Genomic DNA, 26627 nt, shown 5'->3' on the forward strand with positions numbered 1-26627 from the left:
TCATGTCAATCTGCCACTGTGGTTTCAGCCAGATACCAGATGACACAATGCCACAGCAGACCTGAGATCTGCAGAGCAGCCTCTTCACACTGAAGGTGCACAACGTAAATGCATCAAATAAGAAGGGACAGTATGAAATATATCAGGGTAGAGGGGCTGAATCTTATGGTTCATCTGATATATAAGTGAGGCCCTCTACAGAATTATCAATATATTGTTTGGACCGTTCTCTTGACTTAGAAAAAAATGCAACCCCTTAAAATAATGTATTTATCCAAACAAAACAAAATGCTGAATATTTCAGCACTTGCAAAATAAACTGGTGTCAGGACAGAAGCAGCAGCCATTTTTGCTCCATCCACAGATTCCTAAACATTAAATATGAATTAGATCAGATGATGTTTTAGCCTGATATGTAAAAGCAAGAAAAAGAACAGAAAAAAGAATGCATTTACATGATTGTCCCATTACATGGCATGTAGAAAGCATTTCTTTCATATAGCTGTTAAAAGTAAGGCAACTGTGAAGATAACAGATGTCAGTTACTATTGGTAAATTTAAGTACAGACCTTGATGACGTGCGGCTGACAGTCTGAGGAAGATGTAAAAAATAAAACAGATACAAAGCCTGAGAGAAAAAGGGATGACGTTCTCTGCTCTCCCTGAAAATTTAGACGCTACGTTCACAAAGTATGTCACCTGTCCACATTTCTCTCTGAAAATAATTTTCCTGCAGTCCCTTAATGAAAGTAATGTGCATCCAAATGCAACTTACAAGTATATTTCTCTCTAAAAATATAATTCAGTAAGAGTGAAAGTAGGTTGCATTAAAACTACTCCAACAAGTACAATTTACGTAGGAATTACTTAAGTACCTGTAACACAGTAAACTAGAACTCCTTACTGCTCCCCTCAGGAGTCCACCTCTGATCAAGTACAAGCTGTCCGGGGTATTTTAACACTTTCGTTGTATAAATTATTTTGTCTCAAGTAATGCAGGCATTTAACATAAACTGCTAATAGATTCACTGAAATAATGAAATCTCAAATGGGCCAAACATAATAAGCAGAAAGGAGCTTAATGAACCAAAGAGGAAAAACATCTAACACGTTTCCATTTCAGGGATCCTAAAATCACACAAACTTGCAGGTTTAATTTTTTTTTTATTAGCATTTGTCTTTCTATATGTCACATATGGTAAACCCTCAAAGTCCTTGCAAAATTAAGTTCCCAGAAATATACAGCTTGATTTTCTCCAGCGAACCCGCCCTTTTCTGCACAACCACCCATCACATCTCAGAATGCAGAGTTCTCTCTCCAGTCACGTTCAGACAAGAGCATCAAAAGCACTTTGTGTGACTGACCAAGCTCTCTGTGGCGAGGTTTATTCTGTTCTTACGCATTATAAAAAAAGGGGGACAGTGTAAATACATCAGGCCTTGGATGAACAGAGGCGCTTGGCAATGTTATATACAAACAGGAAGTGGGAGTGCAAGGGGGGGGGAGGGTGGGGAAAGAAGAGAGGGAGGGGGAGGAGGGGATGTAGGAGACGTTGGAACACGATCCAGACGTGTCGATGGATGTCCTCCTCTTCTTATGGAATGGTCCCGCGTGGACACAAGAGTAAATTCCCTGTATGGTCCACAAATCCCAGAATGTCTTGTGAATGAGTGTGAAAGAGAAGAAGGGGCGTTTTTCAAAACCATTCCTCTGGTGACCTAAACTAACTGCGGATCCATTCTTTGCAGCCGCAGAAAATGGGGAGAAATTCAAACATTTAAGTTTCGGGGCAAGTTGGCAAATTGAACAGAACAGGTAGAATCCAACCGACCCATCTTTACCCCCGGTTACACTCTAGAACAGACCGAGCATGTTTTTTTTTCTTTTTTATAATACATGTATGTATAAGTACTGTATATGTATTCTTTATTGTTATTTTACAAGATTCCCTGATGGCCAGCGCAGAGAGAAACAGAGGGGGGGAAAAAAAGGGGGGGGAAAGGGAGGCTTGTCCAATTTTACATACAGTAGAAACCAGTGGTGGGAGAAGAGAAGAGAGGAGGGGCGCAGTGCCTGGATTTGTCCATAGGGAGGAGCACTTTGTGTCAGATCAACCCCAGTCAGATTGGAAGGAGGAGACAGTGACAGGAAGGAGGGAGAGCAGAGGGCTGAGGGAGGACTAGGAGGAGCGGTGTGTCCGTCCCGTCAGTTAGGTTGTTCTGTTGAGTCTTCAGTAGGTCAGCTGGTTTATTTGCTTGCTGGGTTGTTAAGTGTTTGTAATCTCCTCGTCCTCCTCCCCTCTTCCCTCCCAGGTTGAAGTGAGCGATTGACGGAGGTCTGACTGGCCCGCGTCACTCCAGACAGGAGGACTGATGCTCTCACTCTCTCTGAAGATGAAAAGCAGATTGAAGGAAATGAACATATGCAAACTAGAGGAAGTAGAGTATTTGTTGGAGACTATTTTAAGCAGCGGATTAAAACCACTGGATTAATCTATCAATCTATTTATCATTTTTTAACTAATCGCCTCATCTATAAAATGCCAAAAAAAAAATGTGAAAAATGTCACACTTTTAGATGTTTTGTCGACCAACAGTTCAAAACCCAAAGATATTCCATACAGAACAAGCTGGAACTACAAGCTAATGTTTGGCATTTTTGTTTGACAAATAAATTAAAACAATAGTATGGATTATCCAAATTGTTACTGATCAATTTCCTTTCAAATGACTGATAAAGCATAAATAGTTTCAGCTCTGAACTGCAGTGGTTGTGTTTTCATGGTAATAAAAGAACAGAATGATTGTCTAGTCATTGCAGCTCTAAACCGAAACAAAGTCGCCATGTACAATAATCACATCATAAACTACACTGTGTCATTTATTGATTTATCACACACACACACACACCAACATTATCAGTTGTACTGGTGGCTGACCTTATGTTAGCTTCTTGGCTTTGTTGTAGAGCGAGTCGACCACTTTGCTCATGTTCTGAATGGTCTCCAGGGCCGCCTCGTACGTCTTGTCCACCACCGGCTCTTCAAAGACGATCAGTACACCCTCGCCTTGGTCCAAAATACCTGTCGGGTGGGACGGGTGAGGGATGATAAGGAGAAGGCAACGGAGAGACAAACTGTGAAAAGCTATTGAAGGCGGTTCTCTCATTTAGTATAGTTCCTGTCAGCAGGAGAGATCACAGCAATTCAAAGTAACTTCAACAAAACATCTGTCGTCTTCCAGGCAAATTAGAAAACTCTAAACACAGTTTGATTAGAGTGAGTGTAAATCTGATCCGACTGCAGGAAACAACCCTAAAACACACTTTGTATAAAGAGACACTAATATTTATCTCTTCATGTGCACAGAAAGCCTGTTGTGGTTTGCTAAGAGAGCCGCAGACATACCGTGAAACTTCTTGTCCAGAATCATCTGCGATAATTTCCTCTCTACGTCTCCCTGCAAGGCAGACACCATCAGATTATGGGGAATTCAGTGTAAACAACTGACAGTTTTTTGAAAATTGGCGGCTCCTGTGTAATGGAAGTGAAACACCGACCAAAATAAGCAAAACCTTACCTTGGAGAGTTTGATGAGGGAGGAAATGTGTGCTATCTGTTCAAGAAAAGAAAGACGTGCACACTGATTAGACTCATTTTAAGGAGTGTTCTTGGTCTACATACTTGTACAAAGTTCTCTTGTTAAACTGCGAGTGTTCTTGGTCTACATACTTGTAGACCAAGAACACCACAAACACCACAAATGACGATTATTTGTTTCAATTCCTTATTTTGTTGAGACTTCCTTTTTTCTACAAAAGCAGGTACAAGCTAAATGAACACAAGAGTTAAAGAAAAAGTTGACAAAAATTTGGTTGCTTTCATGCATGTAGCTGTACCTCTCTGATCTAACAGATATTAAGAGGATTACCTGGACCCTGGAGAAAGGTTCGATGACTCTGATGAGGTTCTGCTCCAGCAGGTTGTCATACAGCTTGGTCAGATGGGTGCTGATGATGGGGTCATCCCTCAGCTCTGCTTTGTACTCTGTTAGTGCCTTGGGGAGGGTGAGAACAGGATATTTTAATCACAATGGCAGGCATTATCCACACATCAAACACAGAGTCTGGGTTCCAATCACAGCAGTTTCATTCATAATGTTGGTGCAACATAATATAGTTTGTCCACAGCCCCGACAACATCTACAGCATCAAACTCGAGACACAAACCTTTTCAAAGTCTGCGAGCGACCGGTTCTTGCTGGCTTGTGCCACACATTTCAGTGAGTCTGTCTGTAGAGAAAGAAAATGAGTAAAAGGTTATAATTGGTAAAGTGGACGAACAACTTTTACTGAGAGACTGAACAATGCTGTACTGTATACACAAATATGTAAATAAATAAGAGACAATCCAGCAAAGACCAATCATTTAGTAAAATAAAATTTAAATTGTTCGTTAAACCCTGCTGTCCTTAGTTACTGTTGCTACGCCTGTCATGCATAGTGTAGAGCTAGTGTGTCCTAGTATTATCAGTATAAGGAAACATGTAAGATCAGACTGTTTTGCTCTAAGATAAGCCTATTTAATGTTATATATTGGGTGAACGTATCTCAGGTAATCTTGTCGAGATTTTTGGAAAGGAAAAGAAAAAGGCCCTCCAAACTCTTTAAAGTTCTCTTGTTAAACTTCTCTCACTGTTGGTGGGAGAGGTTTAATAAGTGGTCACTTGAGTTGAAATCAGACATAAAATTGAAATTCTTAGGAAGGAAGAGTCATACCTGTCTGCCTGCGTACCGCAGGGCTAGCTTGCCGCTGATGAGGGCCTGGACATCCTCTGGCCTGAAACACAAACAATATACATCATCATCATCATCATCATCATCATCATCATCAGACACACTAGGAAAAGACACATTCTGGGTCTTCCCCCAGAGAAAAAAAAAACTCCTCCACCTGGACTGAAGCAATGCTAATCTATATCACAAGCGGCAATAAAACTCAAGCATGTGTTGCCAAACTCAGATATGATCTAATTCATCCTGACTGTGAACAGCAACATATGGCATTACTGCATTTTGGCAACTTTTATTAACATTATACAAACTATCTTCAGCTATTGACATCTTCAATCTAATATTCTATGATTAATGGCTGTGGAAGTAAAATGATTCACTATAATGGCTCAGTAAAAGAACTGTGCAGGCCTGTGTGTACAGTCAGGGTTGAGCTGACAGTCGTGTCTGAGTAGTATACCACTTACGCGTTGAGCATGATTTTGCAGAGCAGCATGTATTTGAGGGCTGTGATGGCTCGGGGGCTGTCGATGGAATCGTAGCCCTCGAAGGCCTCATAGAAGTAGGAGTACGCCGTCTTCCAGTCTTTCTCCTCCGCTGCGTGAATGATCCCTGGAAACACATCCAAACACACACATTAATGTCAGGTGGACTGCAATGTTGGACAGAAAATAGCAACTACAGTTTTCTTCTGCGTGACTCATGATGGAGCAGGATATTTGGTTATCTAACAGTTTTGGATATAATGTTGTTGGATACGTCTACCTCTGCAAAAGTTTATTCTGTCTGGTTTATGTGTAAATGTTTGTCCTGCTTTGTACCTGACTGCATGTCTAAAGCTGCTTGTAGTTTGGGTGGGCAGTAGATGGCGTTGGCGGTTGTCCTGGCAGAGGTTAGGGCGGCGCGGGCCTTAGGCAGGTTACTGAGTGCGTGGTATGTCTTACTCTCCAGCAGCTGAACCTCCACCAGCAGAGCCTTGTCATCCATCTTCTTCAGCTCCTGCAGCAACTGGGAGCCTGGAGAGGCAAGGAAGTGTGAGGTCAACGCAATGCTTTCACTACTTTTAATTAGTGGAACTAGGTGTAAAACTTACCCCCTTAGAAAAATGAAAGATCTATCAAACTTTACCTTTAAAGTCAGGTGTAGAACTTAATTTGGATGGTACATTACATTCTTTAATTGACCATTAACTAAATCCCGCCCCGGAACAGAAATGGTCCAATCATAGCTTAGCTACAGTAACTAGGCATGGCAGACCTGTCAAGCTTTGGACTGCCCTGCATGTTGGAGCAGTGTGCATGGGGCTGAAGTAAGAGAAATACTCGGCATCTCAATAGTCTCAATAATTAGAGGGTGCAAAAGTGTAATGAATGGATTACACTGTGTGTTTTTCTGCTCTGAAGTAAGCTGCAAACGTTAGCATGTCTGGCTACTATTTAGAGTAAGGCATATTCTGAAGGTAAAGGGAATATTATTTGGCTAACCACATTATTATGTGGGGTTACAGGTTACATTAGAGAAATATCTCTTAAAGTCTTGTGCATCCACTGTGTGGGAGCAAAGATGCTACATCAGAGTTTCGAGTTACATTAGCAGCTTTGTCCAACAGTAACTTTGTAAAAGTAAATACAAACATTACAGCATAAATCTAATCACTGTGTGTTTGTCCAAGTATATTTTCTACAGTAAGCATCCAAACCATCCAGGGCTTATGTTAGAACAAATAACATTATTCATAATACTAGAACTAATTTGCTCTACCCTGCAATACACAAGGCTGTTCCTTTATTTCTATTATCCTCTACATATATCATCAGCTGGTGAGGGTGCTGTAACTTTAGTCAGCTGGAAATGCAGTTTTCAACTAGGGATGTCAACGGTCTTTTAATCGGTTAACCGCCAGGAATATTTTTGACCAATTACACATATCAGTCTATAGGTTAATTTGCATACACATTCCACTGATGGCTAAACAGTTACATATTCACATTGCAAAATCAGATATTCTTTTTGAATGGATAAAGTACCGGTGAAAAACTGACTCCTACTCAGAGTGTTGCATTATGGGTTGTTTGTAGCATTAATGTTGCTAGGCTAGTGAGTATCTTAAAGTCTGTTTATAGTGAGTGTGTTAGAGTCAGTCAGCCCTAAAAGTGTTTCATTAGTCCAGTTTAACTTGCAGGAGTTTCTGAAGCCTTGTGTAACGTGTTTTTCTGCCACGGAGGAAATAATTCATGGCGAGTGAAAACAAGTCCAAAACGTCTTCCAACTTCTCTACTGCAGAAACGGAATATGTCAAGCTGCCAAATAACACTGTGACAGATGATAAGGAGCTCAAAAACACAAACAGGCAGTTGTATGAATGCTAACTGCCAGAGAAAATCATTTTTGACTGCTTCCAAGAGGAGCATGTGTGAGTATGTAACTATACTATGATGTAAGTTATATTTCAAAAGTAATGTTATACCATATTTTCCCAAAAACAGTTGTTGGAAATGGAGTGTGGGGTCGTCTTATTACCAGGGTTGCCTTATATTCGGCCCAGTACGGTACTAGCACTATGCTGTACCACATTAAGAACAAGCACCCAGCTGCCATGTCCGAGGCTGGCTGGCAGAAGAGAGGGGGAGAAAGTGTGATGTGTGCCGGTCCAAGGCCATCACCCAGTTGGTGTGCTAAATTATTGAGACTGATATGCTGCCAATCAGTGTGGTAGAAGGCGAGGGATTGAAAGAGCTAGTTCAGCACCTCAAGCCGAAGTACACCATGCGATCGAGAGCTACTGTGACTAAAGGCACTGAAAACACTTTGAGGAGAAGAAGGATGAGCTAAAAGTCAAGCTAACCAGGGCTGACGAGCTAGCTCTGAACACTGACTGCTGGACGGCTCTCACAAATGAAAGCTACATCACAACTTTTCTTAAAAATTTAACAGTTAGTTACCAGTTAACGGGTGTCAGTCTATCGAAAGCAAAATTACCCGTAACTGACATCCCTATTTTTAAACAATTCTCAGAGTTTTACTTACCCTGCTTTGGCTTCTTTCTGTATAAAATAAAAAAAACTTACAAGTTTGAATTTCATCTTCGTTATCATTTTAAATTTCATATGTGCTGTGCTAGAATGGAAAGTTTGACGGGTGTAGCAAAACTAACTAAGGGGAGCGGGGCTTTGCAAACGGTCAATTGTTAAAGCAACTCAAAAAGACCAACTCCTGGAGACTGAACACTCACCAAGTTGTAGTGCCTCCTGGTAGCACTTTGTGTCGAAATACAGTGAGATAAGACGAGCCTGAGGAAGAGAGGAGAAAAACAACCATGTCAGGGTCAGAGTCCACAACTTGTTTAGGAGTCTGCCCATAAACAACAAATGTATGACATAAAAATATGCATAAGCCATTGTTTACCTGGGAAAGACACACTGAACATATATCTGCTTTTTTAACAACACCATGTTCATATGAACACAACTGGGCTCAGTTGAAAACTGGGAGCTACTCTGCATATTGACTCTTGTTCTGTTTACTGATGAGTGATTTCACTGTAGTGGCTGCAGGTTAGATGACCTTCACTTGCATGACAATTTGAAGCTCATGATGAATGAGCATCATCATATTCATACACAAACTTTTTCAGGACTTTGTAATGCACTTTAGGCTAATGCTACACATCAGATTTTGTGATTTTCCCTCTTCCTCCTTAACACAGGTGACTATCTTACTAAAGAAAAAGCTTTTTTTTTTTTTTAAAGAAATGTTGGAGAGTAATTATACACACATCAATTAACATTTTGACCTGACATACAGCAGATCCAAGTAGGATTGAAACATTGTCCTCTCTGATTTAATTTTGGGGCTTGGAGTAAGTGTGCAGACGTTCCTATTTTTTTTCCACATTCTCCAAAAATGTGATTTGTTGACTGCTCTATGCGTCTGTGTGGCCCTCAGCTTGATGGATGAACAACAGTGTCAATATTTATTCTGAGCTGGTGAGCAGTGTAAGTGGATGAGCGGAGACACACTTGTATGTTCACATAGAAGTCTCACCTCTAGTGCCTGTCTCAGGAATGTCCTCTTCTCAGCCTTGGCCCACTCTATGCACTCCAGGCAGAGCTCTACCTCCTGACCCGTGGCGGCCTCCATGTCCAGGAACAGGTCCAGCAGGGAACGGACCAGCCGGGCTGCCTTAGCCTTGGAGATGGAATTGAGGAAGGGGCGCACATATTTTAGCAGACCCCCGAGCTCTGAGAGTGGGAGGGAAAAAGAACAGAGCAGATTAGAAGTATAGATGGAAAGCAGCTGAGTTTTGGGGGGCAGCTTAGAAAAAGAAGTTCATGGTCAATCTGTCACAACGGCTGGTGAATGAAAAAAATGGCATCTTTTTATTAAACAAAGACAGAAAAAACTCAAATTGGAAACATTTAAAAGAACACACTGACAAGTCTGAGGTTTCAATCAATTTGTCACTCTCATATTTCAGTACGGAACATTACAGGCAGCTGTCTGGTGATTCAGTGGAAGGTTGGAAGGTGTGATCAGCAACTTGAATGTTGAGTGGAGTCTGCAGCCCAGCAGGCAGCTGAAAGACCAGGGCTGTGTCAGAATCATTACCTCATTCACAAATTCACTGTTATCTATGAAATAGAAACTCACTAGTTCACTGTACAGTGAGCAGTAAATTGAGATTTTGAACACTAATGAATCATTTAGCCTCGTCACTGACACCTGTAATATCTGCATATATAAAATACAAAACATTGCATTGTGGGATTGTTAGCAGAAAGTAGTGTACATGCAATGGACACTCAAGTTAATATAGCACACTACATAGCAAATAGGGATTGATTTTCAGACACTGTATCACTGCAGTTCATTTTCACACAGATCATTCTTCCTTCTTGTTCCTCTGTTTCAAAAATTACAGCATTTCCACTGATCCAAAAGTGAAGCAGGAACAAACTTCTCATCCAAAGGCAACTCAGGTTTCCCACAGGATGTCCAAACATTCAGCAGCTCATACTTTCCTAACATTATCATTTGCTATATTTTATATACAGGCAAACAGAAGTCTCCTAACAAACTTTGATATGCTCTCTTTTACAAACATTTCCTCTATAATTCTATCCATATAGACTGATGGTAAAACCACCTGCAGCTGAAACAAAGCAGTTGGAGGGATTGTGTTGTCGGTCAATGTGGAAAAACTCCTTGCAGGAAATGACTTTTACACACATAGAAATATTCCAGTATTAACTTGATGGTTTCAGTAACAATATTAAAAGGCACTTTGATTAAACTATGGTTTTACAGCATGCTTTACTACTTCTGTTCTTATGTGCATGTGTCAAAATAACAGCATGTCTAAGGTGAACACTTCTGAAGTTGTCAGATAATATTCAGGGTATGGCAGTCTGTCTGCATAAAAGACATGAAATCCATCTTGTAACCAAGTCTTAAAAAACGCCCTTCTAATGAGGTATAGCAGGGAAGGATTTTTCCACTCGTTTCACTGACACATTGAACTTTATGGAAATCTGTTGCATGCAAGCTGCAGCAGTAAGAGCTTTTTCAGCAAGGAGGGCAGCTGAGTTGAACAATTAACATTTAGATTTGTCAGACATTGACAGATGCATCAAAGTTGCTGAGTATTCACAATTAAACACTGGCCTGGATCAAGTGGCAAGAGACAGAAACCAGAATTCCTCAAAAATGAAAGAGGTACTCCACTAAAGATCGATTTCATAAACAAAGTCTTACCCGCAAAACCCAACTACATTCCTAGATGTGTAAGTAGAAGAACAGTCCTCCAATAAAATCAATGTGCCAAAACCTCTTTCAGTCAAGAACCTCAGACGTTTTACCCATGTGACTTGACAGAAACTTGTGGTTGAATTGGTTGAATCATTAAATCTTTTGTGTGAACGCAAATCAAAAAGTGTTTTGAGACATGAGCAGCATGTTGTGTTACCTGCGGCTTGTCCTGTCTTGGCCAGCAGCCCACCCAGCTCCAGGATGCTCTGCTCTTTAACACGCACCGCCTCCTCATCACTCTCTTGGATGTCCCGCTTCACTACAAAACACACACATACACATAATGATGATGTAATATGACCCGTATTGACATGAATCACTGCGATATACAAAAGTGAAAATGCTGATGTTACACTCTCCTTTTGTCTCGAGAGACTAGCCGTAAGTCAAGGTATATCACGAACAAGCTGATATTATGGCAAGCAGCCAAGTGGCTAGCGAAGCTGTGACATATTGGAACTGTCAAATTGTACAATAAAAGGTGATGACAGCTACATAACTAAGCTTTAATAGTCGCCATAAAGCATCACACGGCACATGAGCATTAGCAAGACGCTGTGACAAAGTGTGTGGTGTTAAGTGAGCCAACTCAGTTCCACATTAATGTCACTGTCGGCCTGACATCAACTGACAAGACGAGGAATAGCTGCTAACAACGCTCATTGCTTGCTAACGTTAACTTGCCGTCTGTCACCCAAGTTCCTGTCAAAATGAATGAGCCGGGGTAGCCTAACGTTAGCTTCTCTGATAAGCGAGCCGGTACGTTGCTAGCCCGGCTAGCCTAGTGCTGCTGACTCACTGTGCAAGCACGGAGAAAAAAGACACGGCCAGTGCTGGGTTAGCTAACTTAGCTTAGCTGCTAACTGGCTAACTCAACCGCTCCACGTTTGACTGAGAGCCGCAGTGTTTGAGCGCAACATTAATGTCCTTCTAGTGTCATGCAATGTCGACTCTACTTACCTATTGAATGTAAGATATCGATAGAGGCATTCCGGTCTGTTCCAAGAAGAGACTGTGCTCTCTGAAACTCAGCCACTGCCGCGGCTGCCATCTTTCCTCTGCCTGCCTCGCTCCACTCCGCTCCGCCGGCTCCGCCTGCTTGTTTTCCGGTCAGGTCGTTCACAGCGTCGGGACTCTGCTGCCCCCAACAGGCGGTGTCGAGTCCTGCCTGCCTGTAAGCGCACGAACCTCTGAAACTGCATTTTTATCTTTTAAACTTACTGTTTACAAGGACTTCATCTTCACTGTCGGGTTCAATAATCATGTTACATGATCTGCTTGTGATCGCTAAGTGATCAATTTTCTGTTAGAAGCTAGAAGTAATGTTTCATTGATATGATTAGTCAAATAGCAAGGCAGTGCTTCTATAAGCAAGCTCTTTCTTATCAACGTGTTTTTCAGCATTATGTTTCTTCATACTATTACTCTGTGCTTTATATTTAGGTTTTTACATGCCAAGAAATTTATGGCACGAATATCAAATAAAGCAATAAATATATGCTGGTGACACATTTAATCCCACACACAAACTTGAGGTGTGGTTTTATTTAGCTGCAGAGAAATGCATCCTTTATTTCAGCTAGGGTGCATGTTACATGTGTGAAATTCATTCATGTCAAGCCAAATTGATTGAATTACAGCTCACATCAAGGTGATTACTATGACTGGGAGACACATTGGAAAAGGTGGACAGAGCGACAACTGTGTGACACTCTAATCTGCAGCTTCGGGTTCATGCACATTACCCCTAAACCATAGATTCACAAGCTCCAAATAAAGTTGAAATTCAGCCTTTTCTGTTATGGAAGTGGAGCTGTGACATGTAAAAAAGTGAGAGAATTTAATATGTTCAATATGTGCTCTAAATGGCATTTAGCGCCTGTATTTATGCACTTGTTGAAGATATTTAATTCTCTCATTTTTTTGCATTTCACAGCTCCTTTCCTTTTTTCTGAGTATTTTCACTGACATGTCTGGGAAGTCTTCACTGTTTTCTGTTAATTCATGGAAGCAGAACCATCAGGGTTTGTTTAAGGAACTTGAATTTTCTATAATTCCAGTGAATATCCTTTGTCAAAGTACAATGATGAGCATCAACGTGTGTGTCTGTATGATGGTACTTATGGAGCGGGGGTGACAAACAGTACAAGAAAAACACAACATCTACATATTAAATATAAAATATAGCTTTATTCACAGAACATACAGAGAACACGAAAAAAAAACTCAAAATCCAATCCCTCGAGTCACGTCACTCACAGGACGATGGACAGGTAGTCACAAACCTGAAAAGAGTAAACAACAACAAACCTGTGATGGCAAAGAAGGAGAGATGTGCCAAGACAAATAACACATAAACAGCAACTGATGCTATTATTACTGTGCAGATTCATTCATTCATTCTCTTATGTAAATAAATCCTCTGTGACAGGGAGTTATGCATTTTAAGTTTCCAGCAGCAGCAACAGATTTTTTCCTTTTTAAATAAATAACTTGACAGTGACGGTGCTGTACCTTGCAGCTTATCATCAGATTGGGAGAGCCGTCTGTGTTGGGAGCTATGGAGAAGACGGGGTTGTGGAGACAGTCCTCCATGTGCTCCGACACCCTGGACTCCAGAAGATGCCGCAGGACGTCGGGAGTGATGTTCTGTTTCTAAAGACAAGGAATATAAGGTTACATCGTTTCTGCCAAAGCCCTCACCTAGTTGAACCCTCGGCTTTCATGTTTGAGTTTCTCTTCCTTTATTTACAGGTTTTTGGCAGAATCATCACATGTCTTAGCCAAGCATGTCACATATTGTTATTTTTAGAATAGGCTGAACTGCTCAGAACTTCCAATACATGTTCCCAGACAGTTTCCATGAAAACATTTTTATTGACTGAATGTGTTAGTGTTCCAGAAATATAGAAATCATTTCTGTTTAGGTGATAATCATCCTCCAAGTTTTGGAACAACAGATGAAAAGTGGAAGTAGAACACTGCCATGTGAGTCTTTGAGCTGCTCCTTGAGCCCTGTTTTTTTTTTTTTTTTTTTGCCTATGTTTGTTCACATTTTGGCAAATTTCCTCCATCAAAATTAAGCCAAGTTAGCTACTATCAGTTCCTGTTTGCATTGTACCCATATCATGTTCAGACAACTATCACTGGATTACTTTCATACTCAAGAAAACTAAAAAATGTGATGATTCTCAGGCAAGTTCTGGCATAAAGAGTTTGTTTTTATATGATTTCTAAGAGGATTTATGGACATTACAGAAAAGATATCCCAAAAAGTGTAAGTCATGCTGAATCAGATATATGTGTGTCTTGTATATGTGTCCAGATTTGAGTGAGTTGAGTTATGACTCAGGCACTTTTAAAAAAAAAAAAAAAAAAAGATGAAAACACAACATTCTCACAACTTTGGCTGAGGTAATATGATGCCATAACTATGATTTTTAAATAAAAATGAAGGATACTGTAATAAAAACCCTCATTTTTATAAAGGCTGGAGTTTAACAAACAAACCTTAGTGTTGATGTACAGTCCGCAGGGGCAGGAGATGAAATAGCTGTTGACATTCAAGTTGTTCCTGCGAGACACAAGAAGAATTTCATATGTTGCAACCGATTTTGAAAATTGGTACCAATAAATGGACATAAATATGGGAAACAATGTCGATGTCATATGTTCTAGCAGTCATTTCTTGACTCACATGTGACATATGGGGCAAATAATATGCATCTCTTCCATCCCTTCCACAACAGACGATATGTACTGCTGCTCAAACAGCAGGTTTTTCTCGTATTCTTCAATAATAGACATTTCTGAAGCAGAAAGAAAAAAAAAAACATACATGACTTAGTAGCTGCTCATATCAACAGGTGTCTACATGCTTGTTTCCACTGCATCTGCAGAAATATCTTGCTATTGTCTTTCTGAAATTACCACTGTATGTCATATGCAGATTCTATTTATTTCAACTGACGTTTATTTTAGTATCTACTGTCAGCAAATAAGGTAGAAAAGCATTTAAGACATATATTACCTTGAGACATGAGCTCTTGTTGGATTTCCTCCAGCACTGCCAGCTCATCATACTCTTTCATGACACTGAACATCTGTTTAGAAGAAAGCAAACCTCCACTTTATCACTCAAAAAACTCAAACGTTCATTTTGGATCTGACAAAAAAAACAAAACAGACAATTCAGCTCTAAAAAGGCAGGTCCAGGTGATGACAACAACCAAAGTCTTTGCTCTCTTTCAGTGGTACATTACAGTGTGCAGTTTTTCCTCCTAGTTTCATGTGAAGAGAGATTTATTTGAATATTTATACGTTTTTCTCATGGGTGTAGTACAATCTGCAGGTAAGCGTGTCTCTCTCAGGGACCAGACATCTAACAGGGGTGACAGTAACACAAGAAGAAAAGCAGAGAAAAACAAAAGACAGACCAAGAGGGAAGTGAGGAGACTTAGGAAGAAAGAAAACAGACTTGGAGAAAAGGGGAAGAAAGAAAAAGCTGAGAGTTTGGGAGGGAGAGACATGGACAGACGGAGAAAGGCCGACCTCTGCCATGCCCTCTGGCCCCCACAGCGAGGGCAGTGTCCGGTTCTCTGACTGCAGGGCGGTCCATTCCTCCTCCATCACCTCCTGGACGATGATGGAGGCCCCGGAGCCGCAGCGCTGCGGGCTCTCTCCCATCTGACGGTACCTGTCCAGCAGCCTCGACCGGCTGTTTTTCAGCCTGTCTACACACCGCTGTTGAAACAGAAGAAAAACAAGAACAGTGTTATTACAACCGTAATAAGAACTAGTTAGCAGCGTGCCATGCCATGCCAGGTAGCTAACATTAGCTGACGAGTTAACGTTGTAATTTCCACCTTTCGGTATGTTTCTTTCCATGGCGGTGTCGTTCCTTTATAAAGTGAACGGTGTCTGTGCAAAGCGTCCATTGGTAGTGCTAACGCTGCTAGAAAACAGAGAGCTACATATGTCTAGACAGATTTGTTAAATGAAACTAACTGAAGTTGGAGAAGACTACAATAACAAAACATTTCAGCTTGCTTTTATCCTCGTGCTCCGGAAGTTCATGTGTGGTGCCGCGGATTGCATGATGGGTTATGTAGTTCAGTACTGCCAAAACTGGTAAATTCTCTAAAACGTGTTCATTTCTGTGAACATTTTATTTCTCTAGATGAAGGTCTGAAGGCAGTTTAAAGCCAGGAATAACAATCTGCTGTAGAAATTCTGAATACTTTATTGTTTTTGTTTGTTTGTTGTTTTGTTTTTTTGCATAAAAGGGATCTAATTTTGATTACTTATTTTTAAAAATTAATGAATTAATATTAAGTCCTGTCTTGTAGAAGGGCCCTTCTAGAGAGGACATCATGGTTTTACCATTTCACATTACATTTTGCTTTGATGTGCCTCTTCCCAAGTTGCTGGCAGAGGCTGTCTGCCAGAACCTGCAGGTGGAGGCAGCAGCTGAAGGTTGCTGGCAGATGCTGTAGCTGTAGGTAGAGGTTTGGGTCGCAGCTATCTGCCAGAACCTACAGGAGGAGGCAGTGGCTGCAGGTTTCTGGCAGAGGCTGTAGGTGATGGTGGATGTTTGGGTCGCAGCTGTCTGCTATAACCTGCGGGTTGAGGTGGCAGCTGCAGAGTGTACAATCTGTGCAGTCTGTGCAGTTTGTCTGTGCTGGAATAATACCTGGCGGCACATTTGCTGTGTGGTAACCAGAATAATGACATTGAAATCTCACATTTTCCACAATGGAAGTTTGTTTTGTTGCTTTTGTCAATCTCTGTGAGTCTTTAGTTCTTGTCAGGGTGTGAGAAGTCCTCAGTAGAAAAGATTATTTTATGAAATCGTCTAGTGAAACTTGTGAAAACATTTTATTGACTGTTAGGTTTTGTGTTTTGAATGATGGTCATATATAAATGATGCACCTGGAGACAACCATGGTAACCATGGAATCCTCAGCATCCATTTTCTACCAGTCTGCTATAAAAGTTGGTTTCAGTCTTTATATTACTGTATTGTCCATATTAATATATGTCTCTTTATTTGAATGTGTGTCTGAATGATCAGGTTGAAAAATAGTAACAATGTGCATAATTGGTCATTTATCTCATCAAAGCAGCCTGAACTCTCTTCCATAAAAGCTGCATGTGCTCCAAGCAGCTGCTTCTCTACTAAATACATGTTTTGTTCCAGTTCAACCATCTCCAGTCAAATAACATGCTAGGCTCTAGATATATTTGACTAAATCTGAGCAAAAACAACAAAGTCATGTATTTGTGTCTTAGTCACAAATAACCCCGTGAATTCATGGAGCTGAGAGATATTCATCTTTATTTCAGGATGTAAGGCTTCATTTTAGGGTCTTTCACAGAGAGGATGATGCAATTTGTTAGAAATTATAAGAAAAAACAGAGTGTTCAGTTGGTTTAGTTGGTAAAAGTGTCATTATATTTGGAATCAAGTAGGTAAGTATTCTCACTTTTCTAAGGAATTGTTAAGAATCAAATCTACTAAGATTTTTTTTGCAAATTAAGAACAACATACCGTATTAATCCACATATAAAGCAACTTTTTTCCATTTTACTCATAATTTGTACCAAATTGCACCAAAATGTATTGCAAAATTGCCTAAAATTAACTGTTACGTTTCTGCAAATTACTCTCAGAAAATACTATAAAATTAAGGGACCTGTAAAATAAAGTTTTACCAAAATAAGTTTAAACAACTTTACCTGAAATCTTTGCACTTCACTGTTAATGAGAGATATCAAGTATATGTTTACTGGGGGTTTGTGTGTGTGTGTGTGTGTGTGTGTGTGTGTGTGTGTGTGTGTGTGTGTGTTCGCGTGGGTCACAAACAAAGAAAATCTCCAGGTTCACAGTGTGCACATTTGTCAGACATTTTGCACCACCAACCTGCATTATTATCTTATCTTGTGGAGCATGTTTGGCAAAACTCCCTCTGGATGTTGTAGCAGTGCTGCACCTCTAGAGGACGCAGCAGGACAAAACAAGTCAGGGAGAAAGTCAGAATTGTGCAGCTGAACATATAGTGAGCAGAGAAAAAGCAATGTGTGTGCTTTTGTTTGCATGCATACCAACATCCATGATGAGTACTACTGTATACACACCTGGATGTTTCCCATTACTGCAGTTGACTGCAGTTTTCACAGATGGACAGCATGTATGGGCCTAAGTGGAAGGGTGAGAAACTCTCTTTTTTTTTTACAAACATTTATTTGATGCAAATAATTTAAGAATTATTTGTTTTGCGGGGAGAAAAAAAAAAAAAACATGTCAAATACCAGCGCACAGGTCGGTTACATCGCTATCTCAGTCTCTCTCCTCTGCTCTGCTGTTACGTCAATCAGCAGGTCTCAATGAGGGGAGTCACATCCACCTGCTACATGACACACATTTCCCTATTTGGACATCAATCCCGGAGTTGAGGATGTTCCCCAGAGATAAAGCTGAGCTACTGACACATGCAAAGTGCTTTCAAGGGACTCTCCATAACCTGTTGTTCCCCTTCTTCTTTGAAAAATGCAAAACAAGTTCTTCCCTGCACATTACACACTGTGCTGTCTCTGTGTTATGGGTGTATAAACAAGTAGAGGTCTGTCTGCACTTTGGTAATGCTCTTGGTTTAGCTCAGTAGTCAGCACAGTTATCTATGATCTGGGAGACTTGAGTTTGAGACCCGGTGTGGGGACTTCCTATGTAAGATAGTTTACTCATAAACACTTATTTGAACACTTTAATATCCTAAAATTAAAAGCGTAATAAAAACAAAAACAGGATTTTTACACCTATTTCCACTTTTATTCAAATACAAATACAAATATAAATAATTCTGCTGCCTCAACAAATATAGATACAAATACTAATACTGGGCTCTCTGCACATCCCTATTTTATAAATGAGTCGATGTCTGTGGAACAAAGACGTCTTGCTTTTAAATTGACAGCTATCTTTGAGGTGATGTTGCTGGTTTTGAAAAGGCTGCATCCACACTGTGGTGATAGAATTGTCTGCAGTAGCATGTAATGCTAGTTTCTACTGTATGAGTCATCCAAAACTATTTTTATTTCTAGATTGACTGTGTCTTAATTTACTGAAGACAATCTTCATACAAATACTCTTCATGCTACAATTCTCATTCTTCAAAGTCGTGAGACTTCCATATTTTGTAGAGCATTTTTCAAAACACAGGATAGAAGTGCTGTACAATAGTCCAGCTGATAGGAGTTTTTTCATCCATAGTGTTAATGATATGAAAAAGTTTAAGACTTAAGCTCTACCATTGAACTGTGTACTGTGAATGAAAATTGGCATGTACGTTCAAGACTTACTGCAGGATGTCTCAGACATGTCTTGAACGGACACTGCAGTTCATCTAACTAAAAAACAAGAAATCTTTGTCTGTCTGTATGTATGTGTGTCCTTTACATATCTGGAGAACCATTTATCTGATCAACTTCACACTCTGCGGGTGTATTGCTGGGGACTCAAGGACATGCAGTGTCGAATTTGGTGCAACACATTTCATATTAATAAAGTTTGAATGAACAAGCAAACAGCGAGCCACTCAGCTGTGTCTGTGCAGCATGGGCTATTGGATATAAACACTGTCACATCACAGCAGGGCGGGGCTTCTGGGCTCTGACTTGCTGAACAGGACAAAGGCACACGCTCAGTTAAACTGCCCGAGAGAGAAGAATGAGCATACACAGGAGAAAAAAACAGAGGTGGAGGCAGTAAAACTAGCCAGTAGGAGTGCAGACACATTTGATTGGCAGCAGACTCAACCAATGGAAGGCCATAAACTGCTTCTATGGTTCAACTTCTGGCCTGTTCTGAACAGGCACATTTTGAATGGGCACTGTGCTTGTTGTAATATGACATTTTTCAAATATGATAATGATATTAAAGGAAGACTTATTGGAGATACATTAAGTGTGGTGTGTACTGTACATGAGGACATGTTGACAAACAGCAGGACAAGAGCAAAAGCCTGTTCACTCTGTGTGATTCTCTGGGTAGTTTCTCTCGCCTCTGATCGTTTATGTTAGTACAACTAACTTCATTAGTAAAACTAATTCAGGCCTTTTGGCTGCATGATTGACATCACACATTCATAGAATGCTATCTTATGATGGATTAAAGACTTACATTTACATTCCATGAAGAATTCTAGAATACATACACAAAGTATAAGTTCTCCACAGCCACAACAGTCATTTGGACTCAACACTCGAGCTGAGAAAGTATCCTCATCAGTGGAGAGAAATCATCAACTACTTCCAAATATCTTCATTCAGTTTGTTACCCTGAGAAGAATTTCAACAACAGCATCTTAGAAATGGCGAAAAGAGATCTAAGAACCAAAAAGGTAAGACATTTATTTGTCAGTAAAAACTTGATCAAGAGACACTTTCCTTCTCTAACCTAACCTGAATCAAAGGCTCAGAACAGCTGCTCTGGGAGCACACAACTGGAAAAATAACCTATAAAAATGAATAAATTAAATGAAAAAAGACACACAGATATGTGCAGATTGTAGGGCGCTTTTTTAAACACCAATTAGCAACTTTTCATACTCAATTTTATATTTATTTATTTATTTAAGGATATTGTATGACGACTTTATTTAGGATTTATTGCATTTGGACTTATAAGCACAAATGAGAACAAAATAGAATTACAGAGTTTAAATGTATTAATTATCATATATTGTTTGCACATAATAAGCTACAGCACTGATGCCAGCAGCTGCAGCTTTATTTCATTTTCAATCTACAATTGTCAGTGTATGTGGAGTGATGTATTTATATTTATTTATTTTATCTAACATATTTAATATATTCATATTTATTTTATGTGGTCCTTAATATTATTATTTTAAGCAACAGGGACTCTGTGTCTGATGAGAAATGTTGCTTTTGAAAATGTGATTTTTCAATATGGAGAGAACCAGAAATTAAATTCCATTCACCTTTATTGTATCAGGGTGGTGGAAGAATTGTCAGAGAGATGTGTATCTCAAAACCTGGTCAAATAAATACCAGAACACCTCTAGGAGTAAGTGAAACACTAAATAGTGCCAACCTGACAAATTATTCTCACTATTTTTCAACAGGACTTTAGGAGGGAGATGGAGGAACAGTCCTTCATAATAGAAAGACTTACAAAGGAGATGGACTGTCTCAGAGAAAAACAAGAGACACTGGTTTGGGCAAACAAAAGCCTGCAAAAGAAGAACTCTGCAGCTAAACGTGCCATCAAAAACATGAAAGCTGAGCGCCAGCAGATGCTTGACACTTTAAAAGAGAAAGAAGATCAGATCTCTGAGATGAGCGGGCTGAAGGAGGAGCTGGCAAAGTCAGAACTTCTGGTCACAGAGCTCAGAAAAATGCTGGATGCTCAGACAGCTGCCCTGGTAAAAGAGAGAGTGGAAGCTGAGCAGAGCAAAAACGATTGGAAAACCAAACATGAGGCTCTGGAGAAAAGCTACCAGCAGGAGTTGGCCTCCAAGGAGAGGAGTTTCAAGATGGAACTCTCTCTGAAGGAGGAGAGCTTTAAATGTGAGCTCTCCGAGAAGGAAGAGACTTTCACAAAGAAGCTCTCCAAGATGGAGGAGACTTTCAATCTTGAGCTCAGTGAGAGGAAGCAGAGCTATGAAAACAAGCTCTCTGAGGAGAGGGAGTTTTCCAAACAGGAGCTCTCTAAGAAAGAGGAGTCCTTTAGAACGCAAGTCCTCATGATGGAAGTGAAGTTCAAAAAACAGCTCATTTTCCAACAGCAGCGTTTCAAACAGAGAGAATCTATAAAGAAACCCACTCTCCATGAGGAGGTTTTGAGAAGGGAACATCTCAAGATGGCAGAGTGCTTCAAAGAAGGGCTCGATTTAAAGGAGCAGACCATCAGAGAGTTGACCCAGCGTGAAGAGACCTCGAACGAAGAGATAAAGCGCCTGATTATTCAAAACATCCAGCTTCAGGAGCTTGCCTTGAAAAAGAAAAAGAAGAAGAGGGGCTTCTGGAGGCGTCGTAGCAACAAAATTGAAATCCATGATGGCATGATGGCTGCTGCTGCTGGTCTGGATCAACATGGACAGCAGTAGCTCCCTGACATCACCACCACACACCATAACCCCATCCTTCCTTTCCCCCTCTCCTCTATCCTAACCCCATCCTTCCTTACCCCCTTTCCTCTATCCTAACCCCATCCTTCCTTACCCCCTTTCCTCAATCCTAACCCCATCCTTCCTTACCCCCTTTCCTCTATCCTAACCCCATCCTTCCTTACCCCCTTTCCTCTATCCTAACCCCATCCTTCCTTTCCCCCTTTCCTCTATCCTAACCCCATCCTTCCTTTCCCCCTTTCCTCAATTCTAACCCCATCCTTCCTTACCCCCTTTCCTCTATCCTAACCCCATCCTTCCTTACCCCCTTTCCTCTATCCTAACCCCATCCTTCCTTACCCCCTTTCCTCAATCCTAACCCCATCCTTCCTTACCCCCTTTCCTCTATCCTAACCCCATCCTTCCTTACCCCCTTTCCTCAATCCTAACCCCATCCTTCCTTACCCCCTTTCCTCAATCCTAACCCCATCCTTCCTTACCCCCTTTCCTCAATCCTAACCCCATCCTTCCTTACCCCCTTTCCTCTATCCTAACCCCATCCTTTCCTACCCCCTTTCCTCTATCCTAACACCCATCTTTCCTGCTACAAAATATATAATTCTATGAAATGATACTGCAGCCAGTTATTTAATTTCTCATCATGATGAGGGTTGATAAAGGGACTCATAGTTGACCTGAGGCATAACAAGCAATCTAAGCAGCTGTTTGTTGCCTGAAAAACAAATTCCGCTGAGGGTCTCAAAAAGGTTTAGTCTGGCTCTGTAGATATTATACTTCTCCTTGTAATCTGGTTATTCTCTATGGTTGTGTGGTTTTATATTATTTAAGGTTTCCATTATCCATTTGACTTTTCACAAGTTTTACGGCAATAACAACCAAACCTTTAAAGTCCCCATCCACTCAAAAATATGTTTTTCTTCTTGTTCCTACAGTTGGATGTTTGAGCTTCTCTGTGCAGAATGATGTACTGAGTTTGACACTAGAAGGATGTTTTCATATTCATATTTTCATATTCTGCTGAAAGTAGAAAGTTTCTCTGTGCTCAACAAGGGATTTTAAGGGATGGGCTTACGAGCATGATTTGTAACAATATATTCTACTTACACAAGTGTCATGTTGAAACTTGAAATCTCCAGTGCACATACACTGAGTTAGGATGTTTTTGGTGTGATAGGAGACATTTTATGTCTAGCAGTTAAACTTTTGAAATTAAATATTTTAACAAGATAATTGAACTTTATTTGAGTTTCAAAGCATCAGCAGAGAGGCGGGAGGAAGCTAAATACCCATCTGCACACAGACAATAAATGGTTAACTTGTAGAAGCAGGTGATACGGATGATTTTTCTCTCATGGTATATAGAAATTTTATTAATAACATAGGTTTTTATTTATTCATTGATGTATATATTGGGACCATGTACAGTGTTAAACATAAATGTTACCATTTGATGTACTGCACCAGTTAGTTAGCTTATAGCTAATTTTCATCTGCAGTCCCTTCAGCAGGTCACAATTAAATATATATACAGCACAATATAACAGCACAATAACAAACAGTACAAAGCAAAAAACACACAGGACACATTATACAAAATACAAAGCTACACACAATAGCACATCACATACACCCACAATGTCAACTAGAAATTAATAATGTAAGCTTGTCATATTAAAAGCAAGATTGTTCATGTTCATGAGAAGACCCTGAGATAAAAATGTAGAATCAGTGGTTACAGAGCTGAGCTGTTTTTAGCAGATTTTTTAATTTGGTTTTGAACATACTGATGGAACTGCAGCTCTTCATATCATCAGGTAGGTTTTGCTGTGCTTAGCAGTGGTCTGAGCCTAATGCTAGTGTCAGCATACTAACAAGCTCACAATGAGAATGCTAACATGCTGATTTTTTTAGAGGCCATGTTTACTCTGCTCAGGATGGTAGTCTAGTGTGTTATCATGCTAATGTCTGCTAATTAGCACTAAACACAAAGTTTGGTCATAAACCAAATATTTGATGAATTTAAGTTTTGAATTGATGATGGCACCAGATAAAAAATGTCAGAGGATCACCAAAGTGATAATAATTAATCCTGTACATGAATGTCATGCCTGCAATCCATCCAATAGTAGCAGAGACATTTTACTCTGAACCAAAAATGTCAAAAATAAAAAGTTTGTAAATTGTAAATAATAAAATGATTAGAATACATCCTCAGGGATATTTCATCAGATAATGAAAACTTTGACCAGCTTGTGGCACTAGATGTAAAGTCAGGGGATTGGTTGCCAGTCCAGCCTTGTGTGTCACGCTGAACATGGAACTATGTTCTAGTTATACAATAATCAGCCCATAAACAATCTCTGTTCAGTCTCAAACAGACTGTCTTCAATCATCTTAATGGCCAGATATCTTTTCCTCAGTAAACAAAAGATAAGCTTGGTGAAAGTATTTATAGGCTATATTGATATCTCAGACAGATGGGGGCTGGTATGCTATAATGCCCAATGTCTTAAAATTAAGTGTGAAAATGCTGCAGTATAAATGCACTCATATCTTGAGTCTCTTTGCTAATGATTTTAAACAGAGATCAAAAGTAAAATGGGTCAAACTTTGTGTCCTGGAGCTATTGTATAACCCTTGTATTGCTTTTGTGTGACCTTAGAAAATATATTGTGGTTTTTTTCATCTTTATTTCTATGTATGCTCATAGGAGGGTGGTAGGTGGGGGAGGGGGATGTTATATGCCTTTTCTGTGCTGTGCTGTTTTACTTTGCTCTTTGTTTTGTTGAATGCATCCTTGGGAAAACTGAAAATCAATAAACACACATACAGCCAGCAACCAGGTGACTGACTGTGATAAATCATGCAGAGCTCAGCTATTATTCCTCTTTCCACATTCAGATGCAGCAGCCTCTTTAAGAGGCTTTACAAATCCCTCCAGCCGTTTAACTCAGTGGCATCCTTTGCCTGTGGGTAGAGCTGTATGTGGGAAGAAAGCCATTCAGATAAATTCACCTTCTACCTTGCAGCCTACAGATTTGATGATTTTATGGAGTCTTGCTTATGACTGAAAAAGCACAATGTGTTAATGCCAGTAGATAACAGGTGGTCCTCTGGATGCTGGATGACACACTGCTAGTACAATGAATTTCATCTGGAGAGACAAGAGGGAATCACAGAATTGATGTGTCTGTAGTGGGGTGCTATAACTTGGTGCTAATTATAGGAAAAACTGAGACACCTGCTGTTCACTGATCAGAACACTCTTTAAGCACCACTGAGATATATGAGTTGGATGTCTACCAATTGAACACTGTCTCCATTCCCCTCTAAATAGAACCAAATTGTAGAATACCCCTCAATTATAGCAGCATCTGCCTTCTTAGTACAGCCTAAAAATTTTATTCTAATATACCAAACAACTGGCTATTTAGAGTATTTAGTAGTATTATTCTAAAAGTAGAATTGACAAAGCAGCAAACCAACTTTTGCATTTTTCATTGACAATCAAAGGGCTTTTGATCGGATTAATATATATCTGCTTGCCTTGAAAACCCAAAGTAGGGGTGGATTGTAGATTTTCTAAAGCAATCCAGAGCTTGTACAGTTGGCCAGTTGAAATCAATGTTTACATGTTTACTGACTGGTTTCACTCTCCAACTTTTTTTTTTCAATATGTATGAATGATTAATCTCTACACATAGAGGGAGTTATTTAGTCAGGACACCAAATTGGGTATTGTGTTATAAACTGATGATGTTGTTTTAGCAGCTGAGTCTGATCTACAGAACATGTTAAATGTGGTTAGCATGTGGTGCTAAAAATGGTGATCAGCAATAAACCATGCAGCAAAATATAAATAACACATTTCAGAAAGAAAGAAATGAGTAGTTTTTTTTAAACCTCTTGAATAAGTTAATGCATGTACATTTTTCTTTTGATGAATTTAAGACTTATGAGATTGCAATTGGGTCTCTTTTAGACTATGTTGGGAGTATAGGCTCAATTATTAATAAACTGAAAATATGCAGTGACCTTGGTTATTCTTCATACTGTATTCAACAACTAATAGGGCTATGGAGTATTTCATAATCTTTACAGAATGGAGATACATACAAGGTGATCAAAAATTTGAGCTTTACTAGGTCTTTGAGGAGGTTGATATGCTGTATATCTACAGGAATCATTGGTGTTGTCATGTGATATCTGAAAAGGTAAGCTTTTATTAAAGATTGAAGAAAATTAGTTCAAAGCCAAAATTAAGCTCATGTATGCATGTTTAACACAGGTTTGGCCCTATATCATATGTTACATCTGGTTTATCTAGAATTTAAAGATCTTTGGTGGTACAGTTGAGAACTAGTTTGCTTCCTCTGACCACTGATGTTGGCTGAATCAAAAATATTCAATTACAGAAGTATATTATGATCTGTGTGATTTGAGAGAAGTAGAAAGAGTCCCATTTTCTTTTTCCCATTTAGCATCAAGTTAAATTGTTTTCCTTTATTTTTATTCTTATTTTACTTTTTCTGTAGCATTTTTTGAAAAGGTATTTGCACAATAAAACCTTACTGGTAACACTTTACTTTAAATCTCTCTATTTAGCATTTGTAAGTAGTGTATAAACAGTTAAATGATTTAGAACACAATATAATGAAGCAAGCAGATATACGTGTTTATTGTCAGCAACTACAACCCCTCCTGTGGACATCCATAAGTAGTTGCTGGTGTATGAACAGATATTGAATGACAATATGATGAAACACAGTTGTAATAATAGGACAGCAACTCGACACATTTGTCTGCAGACGGATTTAACACCCACAGGGGCTTGGCCTACTCAGACTGATTCACAAAATCCTCCGTGCTTGTCTTCA

The 26627-nt window shown here is 39.7% G+C and overlaps 3 protein-coding genes across 3 annotated transcripts; 1 reads left to right on the plus strand and 2 right to left on the minus strand.

Annotated features, from left to right (window-relative positions):
• Window positions 1-1147: 1147 nt before the first annotated feature.
• LOC122967449 (26S proteasome non-ATPase regulatory subunit 11A) lies at window positions 1148-11701 on the minus strand. The gene is made up of 13 exons (XM_044332119.1): window positions 11561-11701; window positions 10758-10859; window positions 8837-9033; window positions 8025-8082; window positions 5614-5808; window positions 5260-5404; window positions 4778-4838; window positions 4229-4291; window positions 3931-4056; window positions 3580-3615; window positions 3408-3459; window positions 2940-3083; window positions 1148-2388 (listed from the first exon to the last, which is right to left on the minus strand). Exons 1-12 carry the CDS (start codon window positions 11649-11651, stop codon window positions 2941-2943), a joined length of 1269 nt encoding a protein of 422 aa, XP_044188054.1. The 5' UTR covers window positions 11652-11701; the 3' UTR covers window positions 1148-2388; window position 2940.
• Window positions 11702-12770: 1069 nt separating this feature from the next.
• On the minus strand, window positions 12771-15671 carry rpain (RPA interacting protein). Its single transcript, XM_044332134.1, has 7 exons — window positions 15466-15671; window positions 15152-15343; window positions 14631-14703; window positions 14298-14409; window positions 14111-14174; window positions 13115-13255; window positions 12771-12885 (listed from the first exon to the last, which is right to left on the minus strand). Exons 1-7 carry the CDS (start codon window positions 15535-15537, stop codon window positions 12856-12858), a joined length of 684 nt encoding a protein of 227 aa, XP_044188069.1. The 5' UTR covers window positions 15538-15671; the 3' UTR covers window positions 12771-12855.
• A 4152-nt stretch (window positions 15672-19823) lies between these two features.
• LOC122967454 (trichohyalin-like) lies at window positions 19824-21890 on the plus strand. Its single transcript, XM_044332125.1, has 2 exons — window positions 19824-19998; window positions 20746-21890. Exons 1-2 carry the CDS (start codon window positions 19969-19971, stop codon window positions 21727-21729), a joined length of 1014 nt encoding a protein of 337 aa, XP_044188060.1. The 5' UTR covers window positions 19824-19968; the 3' UTR covers window positions 21730-21890.
• Window positions 21891-26627: the final 4737 nt, after the last annotated feature.

This window comes from Thunnus albacares, chromosome 17 (genome assembly GCF_914725855.1).
Source record: "Thunnus albacares chromosome 17, fThuAlb1.1, whole genome shotgun sequence".
NCBI lineage: Eukaryota > Metazoa > Chordata > Actinopteri > Scombriformes > Scombridae > Thunnus > Thunnus albacares.

Bases quoted from the DNA above. Each gene is read 5' to 3' on its own strand.
- LOC122967449 (XM_044332119.1), bottom strand. From the start codon at position 11,651: ATGGCAGCCGCGGCAGTGGCTGAGTTTCAGAGAGCACAGTCTCTTCTT. The intron at 5,809-8,024 runs GTGAGTGTTCAG...TTGCCTCTCCAG, and splicing joins CCAGGAGGCACTACAACTTG to GCTCCCAGTTGCTGCAGGAG. The intron at 5,405-5,613 runs GTACAAAGCAGG...ATGTGTTTCCAG, and splicing joins AGCTTTAGACATGCAGTCAG to GGATCATTCACGCAGCGGAG.
- rpain (XM_044332134.1), bottom strand. From the start codon at position 15,537: ATGGACGCTTTGCACAGACACCGTTCACTTTATAAAGGAACGACACCG. The intron at 14,410-14,630 runs GTAATATATGTC...TTTCTGCTTCAG, and splicing joins ACAAGAGCTCATGTCTCAAG to AAATGTCTATTATTGAAGAA. The intron at 12,886-13,114 runs GTACAGCACCGT...TACTCTTTTCAG, and splicing joins ATCTGATGATAAGCTGCAAG to GTTTGTGACTACCTGTCCAT.
- LOC122967454 (XM_044332125.1), top strand. From the start codon at position 19,969: ATGGCGAAAAGAGATCTAAGAACCAAAAAG. The intron at 19,999-20,745 runs GTAAGACATTTA...ATTTTTCAACAG, and splicing joins GAGATCTAAGAACCAAAAAG to GACTTTAGGAGGGAGATGGA.